The sequence below is a fragment of the Phoxinus phoxinus genome, assembly GCF_949152265.1.
Source record: "Phoxinus phoxinus genome assembly, chromosome: 6".
Classification (NCBI taxonomy): domain Eukaryota; kingdom Metazoa; phylum Chordata; class Actinopteri; order Cypriniformes; family Leuciscidae; genus Phoxinus; species Phoxinus phoxinus.
In genome coordinates this window covers 21538634-21553993 of record NC_136881.1, presented here as the reverse complement: position 1 = coordinate 21553993, position 15360 = coordinate 21538634, and the positions used below count along the sequence as shown (strand labels likewise).

Genomic DNA, 15360 nt, shown 5'->3' with positions numbered 1-15360 from the left:
CCAAGACTGCTCAGAATGATTTTATTAATAGCTCAATCACTTAATTTGTGCTTTTTTTCTCCCATTTCATAGACGGCTATGAATTCCTGGAAATTTTAAAGGACGTTGCAAGGGATAATACTAAAAACCCAGATCTAAGCATAATGTGGATTGATCCTGATGAATTTCCTCTTGTGAGATGTTATCCCATCCATGTCTACAAACAATTTCTCTGCTCAAATTGAAACACTTGTGACAATGTTGTAATAGCTACTTCATCTACAGTTAACTACCTACTGGGAAAAGACCTTTAAGGTGGACCTTTCCAGACCTCAGATTGGTGTGGTGAACGTGACTGATGTAAGTAACTTTGACCTTCGGTTTTTATGTTATTTAAGTATTTTACTTTTTCTGTCCTAGCTTTCATCACTCTGTGAAAACACCTCTTGTTAAGTTGGCTTGGAAAAGCCAACTTACTGAAATCCTATTTAAACTTATTAATGGTGCTTGCCAAAGTCAAAGCAACATTAGTGTTCTGTCGCATACTTATTAATGGTGCTTGCGAAAGGCAAAGCAACATTCGTGTTCTCTTGCATACTTATTAATGGTGCTTGCCAAAGGCAAAGCAACATTACTGTTCTCTTGCGAATGTGGCAACACGGAGGTGCATTTGAAGGATAACCTGCCGACTACGCCACGAATGTGGCAACACGGAGGTGCATTTGAAGGATAGTTTGCCAACTACGCCACCCAGAGAATGTAGTGTCTCTAAAAGGACACGCAAGTTCGTTCATCAATAATCGCTCAGAGACATGGGTAACAATACAAAACGGTTGACTTTATTAAGTTACACAATCACTTTAAAACAATCGTTAAAAGAAATCAGGCCTCAGTCAAGCACAGCTCATCATAAGGGTTTGGCTCTGAAGAAGTCACAGAGACACCAGCTAACTGGGGCTTACCAGCAGGGTCAGGCTATCAGAGATAGGCTGCCTATAGCAGATAAATCATTCCTTTCAGCAGTGCACGCAAACACACGCACTCACACCACACTTCATGGATGGACACGGCACACTGTGAACAACACACCACCACCACCAGGCCTCCCCGCCTTTGGCCCCAGATCCTGCGGCACAAGAACAGAGCAATCTTAATATGAGCCACTAAAAATACACAGAGAATAATTTAGGCACTGAATTGCGCTACGTCGATTTAAATTAAATAACTAAACCCAAAATAAGAATTAACAAAACGGAAAAAGAAATGCACAAGGCCTATTTGCCCCCGAATTACAAATCATAAATTAAACAAAAAGAGTTAAAGAGGTGCAAAAGCAAGACAATGGATTTTAGTTTACAGAAAAATATGGAGATAGATGGATATCCAACATGAAGATAGATGGATACTATAAGTTGTATAGTACACTCTGTGACTATACAAATCACAACATGTAAATAGGAAAATGTTTGCGTTATTTTGTCACTTATTTGGATTAGTATGCTAGCTGCAACCATTAACATCCAGTCTTTGTGCTAAGCTAGGCTAGCGGTGGATGCGTCAAAAAGACTTATAGCACGCACGGAGATGAAAAAGGTATGTATGGACTTATCTAACTCTGGGGGATAAGTTGAATAGGCTAAAGTCCCAAAAGTGTTCCTTTAAGATATTTAAAAAAAAATCTCAAATAATACTTTTTGGCAAGGATTATACATTTTTATACATACAAACCTGAAAACAGAGAAAGCATTTTATTACAGGTAACATTACAATTCAATAAATAAAAAAATAAACAGTAATGCTTTATTACAGTGTAGCAACATTGACTGACATCTGGTCAGATTAGTGAATCAGTGATTCTCACACACACACCAACATTGCTCACACCAACATGTAACGTGACACCCAAACATTCCTTTCCCAAAGAAGCACACACACACCAAGACACCCACGTGTCTTCACACAGAGAAAAAGGACTGCTAAATAGTCACTCTTAAATGTAATAAATATATCCCTTTTTGTGTTAAGATGTGTTTATAAACCATAGGAAAGCATATATATGTCCAAGTGTAACATTAATCGAACTTTAAATGTCTATACTATTGCATAATAATCAAACGTTGTATTCCTAACCGTAACCTGATGTGTTTCATATCATTTTAAATCTTGAGACCTAACGGAGTTGAATCTCGATAATAGACTGCAATGATATGATTATTACTAGATTAATCCTTTTCAGTCATAGAAATGACTAAGCCAAAGCTCTGTCATAAACTACACAGACTGGGGTCTTCTGACAAGACAAAGAAAAGTCTCCCGCTCCCAGATCACTGAAGGTGATTGGACAATCCGCCATGAGAAGGCGTTATCCTTACATTCCTTTAAAAAGAGAGCCAAAGCTCTTCCTGTTCTCTCGCTTCCTGCCTTCATCGTCTGCTCATCATGTGAAGTCTCTGATTCCTGAACTCCTTCCAGGAGTTCCCTCCATTTTTATTTTCTTTATCTAAGTTCTTTTGTTTCATTTTCAAATTCTCCTTGGTTCGCCTTCACCTAAGAGTGAACGAATTTAGCGTGAATGATTCCTTCAGCAACTTCCCTTCCAAAAGAGGCCTTCTTCAAAACTCCCGCGAACAGCTCGCTATAGAGACACGAGAGCACGCGCCCTGTCCGAGGCTCCATGAGAGAACGCGCATCAGCACGAGAAGCGCGCTCCGCAAACACGAGCGCGCGCGCTCTGCTCCGCGAGCACACGCAGGCTGGTCTCAGCCACACCACACACAACGAACTGTGCAAGTATCAAACTCTAACGAGTTTTAATGTTTTAAGGTTCGATGCATTGATGTCTCTCAAGGTTTCTGTGATTTCGCTGTTTTATGGTCACACGTGACCATTCTCTCTTTCTCTCATTCTCTCTCTACAACCTCAGCGCGTGCTTCGGCGCGCACGCCCCCATTCTCTATCTCTCTCTCTCCCTCTCTCCCTGTCCAGCATTCGAATCGAGCGTGCGCCCCTGCCCTCGCTCTCTCTTATTCTCTCTTACGCACGACCAAAACCTCCGTAAAGCGCTTCCCGCGCGTGCAAGGTGTGCGTTTCGGCTCTAAATAGCACCAGCCTAAATCAGAGCTCTCTCTCTCTCTCTCTCTCCAACTCTCACTCTCTCATCATCTGTTACCCGTTTTGTCTTGTTTGTTAACTGTAAGTAATTGTACATAGACATATAAAACGTGTATCTTGTGTAGTAGCCTATATTCTGTAGTTTTGCATTTATTAAAACAATATATTCAACTGTTTCCGTGAAAATGCTTGTAAAACGAGTCAATGAGATTTAAAGATCCAAGAGCTGCCAGAGCTCTTATTATTTACTAGTTTTAATTTTATAAACACAGGAAAATTAATGTTCACGGCCAGAAAGTTAATATTTCTTGGAGTTTATAAGAAAGGATAACTTTATTGAGAAATTGATAGTTTAATCTTACGGTCGTTGCTGGACAACACCGATTTGATGATTACATAATTTCCCTTAAAGATTATCTCATAATCGATCTGAAATAAGACTATTGATGTATGAATGAGGAATTATAATTCGTTGTGATTGATTATTCATATATTCATATAGTCTATCTTCAATTTCGATAATTTAATGTAATATGCAATACATTAATCATATTCATGATTAGTTATTAAAATTCCCTATAGATCATTTGAGCTAATTCATACGGACCCAAGAGTCCGAGGCATATACGCTACAACAGCTTATTATTTATATTATTATTATTTTTAAACATCATATTAATTATTATTTAAATAATCTTAATAATTGTAATAATAATTATATTAATATATAATTATATAATTATAATTAAGAGTGTCACCTCTTCATTGCTGAGCACTTTTTTTCTGCATCATGGCCGATTTGTAGATAATTTTTGTGATTTCCCATTCATTTCCTATGGGGGTCATTTTTGACCAAAGAGCAAAAGTGTGACAAATTTTTGTACGACCACTTAGTCTGCTCGAATCATAACTTTTTTTGTGTGTGTGTTCACATACCTAATGCCATAAAAGGCACCAAGTTTCGTAACATCCAGACGAAGCTGTAGTGTTAATTTCGTCAGACGAGACGAGACGAAATATGTTCGTCAACGACTTTTTTTTCCATGACTAAGACGAGACGATGACGAGACTGCACTACTGTTCAAAAACGCTGACTAAGACTAAATTAACATGCATTATTGTTGACGAAAAAAGACGAGACGAAAATGTTTTGCATAAAATAAAAAATAAGATAAAATCTCTCTTCATTTTCGTCTACAATCGTCTCTGCTTTTTCATCAGCTGTTACGCCTTTAAAATATTCCGAATGAGTTCGCGCTGTTGCAAAAAAATAGCCTCTTGGAAGTTCCGGGAGTCTCCCGCATATTGATAGCGGCTCACTGATGCCCACGAGTTAGTTAAAATCTCCGGAATCTAGAACGAGCGCGCCCGCGAGACAGAGACTGTGCTCCAAACCGCGTAGCGCGTGCACGGCGGAGAGAGAGCAAGAGACCGCGCGCGTGTGCCTCATGAAGTATCATCATGAAAAAAACTCAGCACCGGGGTGCACCCCAACCTGAAACGTCTTCCCGCGCCTTTGTAACTTCAGTCGTCTGTTGGGCCCCAGCTTTTGAATTGTGTTGGTTAAAATAAAATACTCTTCAGAACAGGTTCCTCATTTGTAAATGTGTCTCCTCAGAAATTGAAAACCAGACATGTTTAACAGTTGCATTCAACAAAAATCATTCAACAAGTGTATTTTGTCAGGTTCTGACATTTAACCAATATTTGAGATATGTGAAACACTTTTATACTGAAATGTTAATCAGAAATAATCTCAGTAATAATGTGTTATTAAAAAAAAAAGACTATTTTTTTTACTAAAACTTGACTAAAATGAAAACACTTTTAGTCGACTAAAACTTGACTAAGATACCTTAAGTTCTCTTTTGACTAAAACTAGACTAAAATGATGAGACTTTTAGTCGACTAAAACTAGACTAACAAAAAAAGATATGTGAATGACTAAATATGACTAAGACTAACAAGGACATTTGGCACAAGACTAAGACTAAGATTAAATTAAAAATAGGTGACAAAATTAACACTACGAAGCTGTGATTTTTAAATATTCTAAACAGATATTTTTATCACAATTCATTGGTGTGTAAGTATATAAAAGTGTGTTTTTTAAGGCAAGGCATCACTATTGTTCTTCTCCATACTTATTATTAATGTGGCTTGCCAAATGTAAAGCAACATTAGTGTTCTCTTGCATACTTATTATTATTAAGTTGGCTTGAGAGAGCCAACTTACTGATATTGTACTTAAACTTATTATTAAGTTGGCTTGAGAGAGCCATCTTACTGATATTGTATTTAAACTAGGGCTGTCAATCGATTACAATTTTTAATCTAATTAATTACATACTCTGTGATTAATTAATCTAAATGAATCGCATATATAATTTTTGCTGTGAAAGTATTTTAAATATTTCAATTCAAATGAATCAATGAATAATCAGCATTAGTGACATTAAAGTTCAAAAACTATTTTATAATTATGTTCACTGTTCAAATAATGGCCATAACAATCAACAATATGAACTAATATGCTGAGGAAATAAATTCAAAAGTGCTTCAGGAAGAAGATTTTTTCACTGTACATAGAAGGCATCTCAGGCCACAGTTATAACCTAGGGGACACAATGAATAAATTAACACTCCCCTTAATGTGAACACTATTTCTCTTTTATGTGCCATAAATAAACTCAGGAAACAGAGACCAAAAGTTTAACAGTGCAATATCAATTGCAGGGCTTTTTTGTGTAATTGAACATAAATCTTAAATACAAAATCAGCCCCTTTTACCACAGTTCACACAAACAAACAAATAAATCAACAAAGCAACAATTTCTCATTTTCAGACACACCTGCCTCACTTCTACTTCTCCTTCAGCCAGTCACTGAGACAAAGTAGTTTCTCTACATTCTCAGAGCTCAAGGCTGTCCTCTTTTTTTGGACTATGCTACCTGCAAGTGAAATAAGTCTCTCACAAGGGACAGAACTGGCAGGGGCATCCAGATATTTGCGAGCCAGGACAGACAGCTGTTGATGGGCTCCTGCATGAGTTGTCCACCACTGCAGCGGGCATTCCTCCATGCTGTGCGTGTGCATGTGTGTAAGCTTTTACCTGCAGGGTTCAAGGATGGTTTCCAGCCTCTGAAGTTTTTCCCACTCAGATGTAGTCAACATAGTCAGCTTGTGCTTATGTCTGCTCAGTGTAGCCTTGATCGCCTCCTGCTTCTTCAGGAGACGAGAGATCATGGCAAGTGACGAGTTCCATCTTGTGGGAACGTCCTGAATCAGACTTTCTGTCAGTTGCTCAAGTTGATTTTGCTGCTGGTGGAGCTCCTCTTTATTGGCAGGGCTATGTTTAAAATGTCCCACTATCTTACGACACTTTGCCAATGTGTCACAAAACCCACTGTCTGCGAGGCAAACAGTGATGCTTCTCTGTATCATATGAGCAACACAAGGCATGTGCTCATATAGAAGCTTTCTCGCCGCAGCAATCATGTTTCGGGCGCTGCTTGTCTGTGCCGACCGTGGTGATCTTTTGTTGAACTCCCCATGCCTCCGCCACAGATAAAAACTGCTGGGCACAGGCATCGACGTAATGCCTAGTGTCCGTTTTTAGCATTGCTAACGCAAATGACTGGAGTTTCCACTCACAGTCAATGATGTGTGCCGTAACACCAAGGTAATTGTGATTGCTAACTGATGTCCAGTGATCCCCTGTCAGCGCGATGTATTCCGCTCCCGCCAATACATCTCCTTTTGTTTTGTTTTTTCAGTGTCATACAGCTGCTGGATTCTTAACATAATGGTGTTTCGCGATGGCGGTTTATATGTCATGTCTGAAGAGGCTATTTGCGAAACCTCTGCTAACTCTCGGTCTTCTATCACCGAAACTGGTCTGCAGGACATTGCGATCCATTTAGCAAGGGAATTGCTCAGTCGGTCACATACAGATTTGCTAAGTTTGCGTTTTAGTGTTTGCTCCAGTGTGGTTTGAGGATGACGTTGACTGCTAGAGTTTGTATCACGGGACGTGCTAGGTCGTACCTCCGGATTAACGTTAACTCCTGGATGCTTTGCATTGATGTGGTACTTTAGAGTGGACGAACTCCGGTATACAAATTCCTTGCTGCAGACATTGCAGACGACTTTATTTTTATCAACACTTCCATCAGGCCAATTTTTATAAGTGAATGTTCCAATCAATGATCCAGGCAGCGCGTTCTCGTCTCCCTGCTTAATTTTACAGTCGAATGGTGGCTAGAACTTCTCCAGGTCAAAGGTCAATACGGATTTTTTAATTATTTTTTAGCGCGTTATTTTTTCTCAAATTAATTAATTGAAATTAACGCGTTATTTTGACAGCCCTAATTTAAACTTATTATTAGTGGTGCTTGCCAAAGTCAAAGTAACATTACTGTTCTCTCGCATACTTATTATTAGTGGTGCTTACCAAAGGCAAGGTATCACAATTGTTATCCTCCATACTTATTATTCTTTGTCGAGCACCTTAGCAACCAAAATACATTGAAGGATATTGTAAGAAAAAATTATGTGCAAGTCAAATATCTCAAAAATGAAGTTTATTACAGCATAGCAGTGGCAAGGTACACGAAGGACCTTGGGTTCACAGGCGTCAGAATGAACCCAGAACATTCAGATCTTAAACCTTTTATCGTGTTACAGTTTATCACTCTTAATGTAAATGAAGTTGCTCTTGTTGTAACAGCTGTGATCTGTATGTTAATGAAGTTGAGACACATCATTGTCTGAGAAGGTTCTCTGTGTCCCAAACCCATTCCCATTCTACAATTGACTACCATTTGCTCAGGATGTGATCAACCCAAATGGTGAAGAAACAATATAACTTGACTTCCTTCACCTCTATGATAATTAAGCCATTTTGGGGATGAGCTCATTCTAAAATATACTTTGGAGTGGAATCTGGGTCGAGGCAGACTACAAATTCTTGCAATATGATATACAAACATTTTCTTGGGTGTTGGTGAGAAGACATCTACGAACCATCACAGCCAGTAGGAGTGTCTCAAAGCGATCCTTAAGTTATCTGCAATTCGACGTTTAAACATAGAACACCTAGCATAATGCATTGGCAAATAATAAGAAAGAGACATACACATACAGCCGTTTTAAAGGTTACATTCCAAATTAAACCAGAATCGGCAATATCTAAGTCTCTATCATGCATTTGTTTTGCCAAAATCTTGTCTTTTTCTTCAAGGCCTTGTTGGACTCTAACAATGTGTATCAGTAATGTTAGCATATAGTTTTTTTCTGATAATGCAAAAATGTAACAATCAATAGACAATATAATGTGTGTGTGTGTGTGTGTGTGTGTGTGTGTGTGTGTGTGTGTGTGTGTGTGTGTGTGTGTGTGTGTGTGTACGTGCTTTTTCATTTTGTCGTGTATTGTGTCCGTTTGCTTAGTGTGGACATCCTTTATCCACACGTGTGCATCCAACAGACAATTATATATCTAATGCAAATGAGTTTGCATATACTTGTCTCTTCATGTGCAGTAACTCTGTGACTTTGTGCATTTCTTAGTGTGGGTATGTCCTCTGCCCACTTGTTTTCCATCTAGGTGGAAAGACTGCTGTCCGTAGTCTCTGGAATTGTTTGATCTCTTCTTGTTTCTCTTCTCATTGTCAATTATTTTCCACTTGGACCGTAAGTCCTTCTAGAAAAAGCACTGACTTATTAGCAGTTCTGTCCTTTAGTTTCTGAGTTAAGGCTCCAGACAAAGTGTCAGGCAAGCACATTCTTAACAAAATAAATGCATCACCATCTGTTAACCCTCTGGGGACGAATTGGGCGGTACCGTGCAATTATCTTCAAAACTATTAATGATAGAGAGGTGCGGTCTTTTTTGACGTCTTCCTCAGATTCCGCTGAAAACAGTGATATCCCGTTTGTATTATACACACACTTCGCTGTTGAGCAATACCACTGCATACAAAGGCCAATGAAATCGACGTTGTTAGGCAAATTCCACCAATGGAAAAATTGCCGCTGGGAGGATTTTTTTTTTTTCCCAATCAGAGGAAGGTTACCATGACGTATTCTAGCCAATCAGAGGACTCTGTAGCCTTCAACATGTACAAACAAACAGCGTCATGTGGACGGAGAATGAGACAGATAGCGAACGTAGCAGAGTATTACAGAGCGCACAGAGATCTATATAAGAGAGAGAGACAGAATAACTTAAATAGCATTATTATTGTATTGTTTTAGCACTTTTATGATGCAAGCAGTAAAAGATTTACGGCAGAACAAGCTCTGGAACAATTACTGCAAAGAAAATCTGCCAGGTTGTGAGTGTGTCTGTTCTTCAGAGCAAGTAGTTCTCATTTAGTTCGAAGCAGACCGCTTTTTCACGCCTGGGACTGTTTGTAAAAAAAGTTCCTTATTTCATTGTTCTTAACACATTTGATTGAGCAATTACAAATGGCTGTCAAGCAAAGGGTTTGACAAAAAAAATGTGGTTCAAAAACTGTTCACTATTGTTGTGTGAGGTGTGATTTTCAGTAATAAATGACAAAAATCTAATTTTCGTTTTTGAAATTCTCTCGATTATTGTACATTTTTCACTCATACTTCCTTTATAAACACATTACATGCATGCTTATGTTAGCTTAGGGTCTTCTGAATCTATAGATACCAAACACATGGTGTTCCATCTCCATTACATATGGTGTATAAGCCCAAATGTAAAAATAGAGAAAACGGACCAAAAAGGGCTTAGTCCCCAGAGGGTTGTAAGGTTGGAAATAATCCAAGATTATTTCAATGCAACAAAGACACTGCTTTTCATTAAGACATTTCCAGCATAGCAGTGATTGGGACAATGGAGGAAATTGTGATGGTCTGATTGGTCAGTTTGAATGTCTCACACCTGGGTGCTGGGGACACGGTGGGGGGAGAAATGACAAAACTGGACAGCAAAGGTGCTTCACTCTCTTGTTTTTGGATGCCAAGCTGGGGAGAGGGTCTCTCTCCCTCTCCCTCTCTCTTTCTCTCTCTCTCTCTCTCTCTCTCTCTTTCTTTCTTTCTCTCTCTCTCTCTCTCTTTCTTTCTTTCTCTCTCTCTCTCTCTCTTTATATTTCTCTCTCTCAGGTAACATTTATGCTGGGTACAAATGGTTTAAATTCTCATTACATCATGTTGTAACTATTTAAGTGTAAACATAACCTTATTGCACATTGAACTTTTTATTTAATTCATGGAGTCAGATTAAAACGAGATAATTGCATATGCGAACCTGTGTCTTATTTAACCAAAATTCCTTTAAAACGCTGGAAAGACTAGAACACGCGCTTCCTTCCCCGTGCTACTGGAAACCCTCATTGGACCAAAATAGCGCGGCTTTTACAGGGTTAAATTGTAAACTTCAGCAGATTCCTCCAAGTTTTTTAGAAAATCTAATGGATCTTGTTTGGCAGGATCAAATTTACCAATATTCTTGATCACAGTTTCTAGTTCAGTTGGATTAAATCCTCAGACTATGGTAGAGGTCATTGGTTCTTCCCTTCCTTCACGAACACGCATAGTCGTGGTAGTATGGACTGGTGCCATGGGAAATCTTACTCTACAGTCAGAGTACTGACTACTGAATGACTGAGAATGTTTTTCCCAACCCTCAGCCCTGTCTTCCTGCAAATCTGGCATTTCTGGAACTGGGGTACACAATATGACACCTAACAATGTCTTACTAGGGTTTTTCTCAGTTGTGCCATTCTTTATCATAAACTGACAAGCCGCCTTCGCTTCCTCCAAATTGTTGGACAATGTTTCCACAGATGATTTAAGCATACTATAGTTAGTTCTAAGAAGTGCAATCTCATTCTGCATCTTGACCTTTTCTTCTTTCCATATCGTTTCACTGGCCAGGTAATTTTTTGTAGAAATTACTCCCAACACTGAGTCGCTTATTTTCAGCCTCTAACTTATCTACTCTCTTCCTGGTTACTTTGTATGAAGCAAAAAGTGCTTGAAGCGAATTAGCAATTTTCCCATTTTTGTTCTTAGGCATTTTGGGATCATTTTCAAACTTAGAGATAGCCCACTTGTACGGTTTATCAACAATATTCTCTATTCCGTCAAACATTCCCTGAGAACCGTGTTTAGCAATGTATTTAACAATAATTTCTTCCATTTTCAAAAGTCTTATCGGGCTTTAGAGTATCTCATGATCTAATCGTTTTTCACAAAGTCTGATTTAGATGACTACACGTTATCTAGTTCCTTTAAGATATCTGTTAGTCTAATTATTCACAACTCCAGTACTTCGGACGCAAATGAACAAAATAGCCAAACTACCTGAGGCTTTTAAACTTAACCACGGCCACAATCCATTGGGCCATAAAGTTCATTACGCAAAACAGTTAAGAAATGTCATAGTAAGTCGAACAAAACCACACTACGTCTGGTTATGTTATATTCTTAAAACAACCTACTTAGCCACCGTACTCCGGGCTTAAACAATATTTATCAGATTTAAAACACTGCCACAGTACATCAGGCAAAACCACACTGCTTCGGGTTCTTGTTTTATAACTTCACAGAGTCATGTCGGACTCACTAGCCTATACTATAACACAAAATAGTTGTGAAATAATTATGTGACCACACTACGTTGGGCCTATTCAATTACTTTAGAATTTCCTTAAAATTATTACAACTTCACAATTCATACACATTTATTTCAGTTATTTTAGAAACAACCAATCTAATATAACTCTGCTACCACACTACTTCGGGTTGATTCAGTTACTTTAGAAACAACAATTCCAATACAACTCTGCCACCACACTGCTTCGGGTGGATTCAGTTCTGTTAGAATCTTAAACAAAATTGTACGAAATAGGCTAAACAACTCCTCCTGCTAATACTGAATAAACCAAATTCTCTTCTGTCCTTAAAATGTTACTTTCTAGATTTTTTTTAATGAGTCAATCCCTGACAAAAACCAGCATAAAATAAAGAAAACAGCTTTTTCTTACCTTTCCCCACTTTTTGTTGGAAATCCCTCCTGGCTGTCTCGCCAATGTAAGAAAAAATTATGTGCAAGTCGAAGATCTCAAATATGAAGTTTATTACAGCATAGCGTGGCAAGGTACACGAAGCACCTTGGGTTCACCGGCGTCATGAACCCAGAACATTCAGATCTTAAACCTTTTATCCTGTTACAGTTTATCACTCTTAATGTAAATAAAATTGCTCTTGTTGTAACAGCTGTGATCTGTATGTTAATGAAGTTGAGACACATCATTGTCTGAGAAGGTTCTCTGCGTCCCACACCCATTCCCATTCTACAATTGACTACCATTTGCTCAGGATGTGATCAACCCAAATGGTGAAGAAACAATATAACTTGACTTCCTTCATCTCTATGATAATTAAGCCATTTTGGGGATGAGCTCATACTAAAATATATTTTGGAGTGGAATCTGGGTTGAGGCAGACTACAATTTCTTACAATATCTTCCATTCTGAATGTCACCGAGAAATGGGAGTTGGTTTAAATAATTTATACTGACAATCAGCCATTGAAGTTTTATGATTGGTAGCTACCAATCAACTCCCTAACAACCAAACTGAGTACCCTAGCAACCCTTTTGCAAGACCTATATCTCTGCTTCAGAACATCGTAGATGGGGTTAAGTCAAGGCAAGTCAAGAATATTTGTATAGCGCTTTTCACAATACAGATTGTATCAAAGCAGCTTCACAGTATTCAATTAAAATAATAATAAAACGTCCATGTTTGGTAATGCTAATCAATAGTATTATTCATTGATTAATTAAATTGAATATCCCTAACTGAGCAAGCCAAAGGCAACAGTGGCAAGCAAAAACGAAAAACTCCATCAGGTGACCTAATGGTGACCTAAAACTCCATCAGGTGACCTAATGGAGAAAAAAAAAACTTGGGAGAACCCAGGCTCAGTCGGGGGCCAGTTCTCCTCTGGCGGTTATGAACTAGAGGCCGGATTTAACTGTAAGATTAAAAAAATTATATGAATGATGCCTGGCTGAAGAGATGCGTCTTTAGTCTAGTTTTGAACTGGGAGAGCGAATCTGAGCAACGAACAGTATCAGGAAGGCTTTTCCAGAGTTTTGGAGCTAAATGTGAAAATGCTCTCCCTCCTTTGGTGGACCTAGATATCCTAGGTATAACCAAAAGCCTAGAATTTAGTGATCTTAAAGAGCGTGATGGATTATAGGGCGATAGGAGATCCGTTAAATAGACTGGAGCTAAGCCGTTTAGGGCTTTATAAGTCAGTAACAATTCCTTATAATTAATAAGGAACTTTATAGGTAACCAATGTAGTGATGATAAGATCAGTGTTTTATGATCATATTTTCTTGATCTAGTAAGAACTCTAGCTGCTGTTAACACAAGTTTGACTCAGGGCAGCAAACAGCCATTCATGAGACACCACGACACTTCCTGGCCACACCCTAGCAACCATTGTCGAGCACCTTAGCAACAAAAATTCATAGAGGAATATCTTCCATTCAGAATGTCACAGAGGAATGGGAGTTGGATTATATCACTCATACTGACAAGCAACATTTGAAGTTTCATGATTGGCAGTTGCCAAGCCCCTCCCTAGCAACCAAACAGTACCATAGCAACCATTACGAAAGACCTATATCTCTGCATCAGAACATCGTATGGAGATGGTGGTTGGCTCTTTTGACTCATGCTAGCAAACAGGACTTCCAACATGCTACACATGCTAGCTGTGAATAGCTACATGCTAATAGCAATTAAGTAAGTGCTAAATCATGCCAAGAAAATGCTAAGAACTCCAATAGTAACCATCTGTGACAACTACCAACCACCTAGTAACACCATAGCAGCAACCCAGCAACACGATAGCAACCATCCAGAATACCCTAGCAACACCATAGCAGACACCTATAATACCCTAGCAACCACCTAGAAACGCCCTAGTAACAACCCAGAATACCCTAGCAACACCCTAGCAACCATCCAGACTATCCTAGCAGCCACCCAGAATACCCTAGCAATGCCCTAGCAACCACTCAGAATACCCTAGCAACCGCCTAGCAACCACCCAGAACCCCCTAGCAACTGCCAAGCAATGCCCTAGCAACCATTCAGAACACCATAGCAACACCATAGCAACCGCCCGGAATACCTTAGCAACCGCCTAGCAACACAAAGAACATACTAGCATAATTTTAGCAAGATGTTAACCATACTAGCAAGATGCTAATCTTGCATTATTAGCATTATGTTAGCAACATGCTAATAATTCTAGCATCTTGCTAAAAACATACTACTCATGCTAGCATCTTGTTAAAAACCTGCTAATCATGCTAGCATGTTGCTAAAAACATGTTAGCCACATCCTAATTATGCTAGGAACATTATAATCATGCTAGCATTTTGTTAAAATCATGCTAACATCATGCTATTAACATGCTAATCATGTTAACAACAGTCTAATTTTGTTATCATCTTGCTAAAATCTAGCTAGCCACACCCTATAGCATCCGAGTAGCGAGTTTTGCCACTGCTAGCACCATTCACATTTTCTTCTGGAATTGGCAAGGCATCACTATTGTTATCCTCCATACTTATTAATGGTGCTTGCCAGAGGCAAAGCAACACTATTGTTATCCTCCATACTTATTAACCCTCTAGGCACCACGGTCGAGTTTACTCGACAAGATGCGGCACTGAATAAAACGGCCGATTTTGTCAAATAGGGTGTAAAATTTCATTCGACCTCCCCTTCACTAGATGGCAGACATGTTATACTTCATCCCCGACTCAAAAAAAACGTCATGCTTTTATACAAAATCTTCGAGCTAGAGCGCATTGAATCAGTGCGAACAAAAGCGGAGCTACCCACATAGCAAATGTTTTCTGGCCCAGCTCCGGGCCAGACAATCACTTTTCCCTTGGCCCAAGTACCGGAAAGAATGACGGCCCTGAACTGGCCCAGAACTGGATTAAAGACAAGGTTCACACATGGGCCATAACTGGCCCGAATCTCAGCCAATTAATCACCCTTAACTGGCCCTGAATTGGGCCAACATAGCAAATGTTTTCTGGCCCAGCTCCGGGCCAGACAATCACTTTTCCCTTGGCCCAAGTACCGCAAAGAATGACGGCCCTGAACTGGCCCAGAACTGGATTAAAGACAAGGTTCACACATGGGCCATAACTGGCCCGAATCTCAGCCAATTAATCACCCTTAACTGGCCCTG

General features: G+C 39.1%; 1 protein-coding gene across 1 annotated transcript in view; it reads left to right on the top strand.

Annotated features, from left to right (window-relative positions):
- The window catches only part of LOC307000516 (calsequestrin-2-like), a gene marked incomplete at both ends in the record, with an annotated part of 98574 nt that overhangs the window by 42430 nt on the left and 40784 nt on the right, over positions 1–15360 (top strand). Inside the window, 2 exons of the mRNA XM_079616159.1 lie at positions 73–173; positions 265–339. Coding sequence (XP_079472285.1) covers positions 73–173; positions 265–339 — 176 coding nt within the window. The remainder of the gene's footprint in view (positions 1–72; positions 174–264; positions 340–15360) is intronic.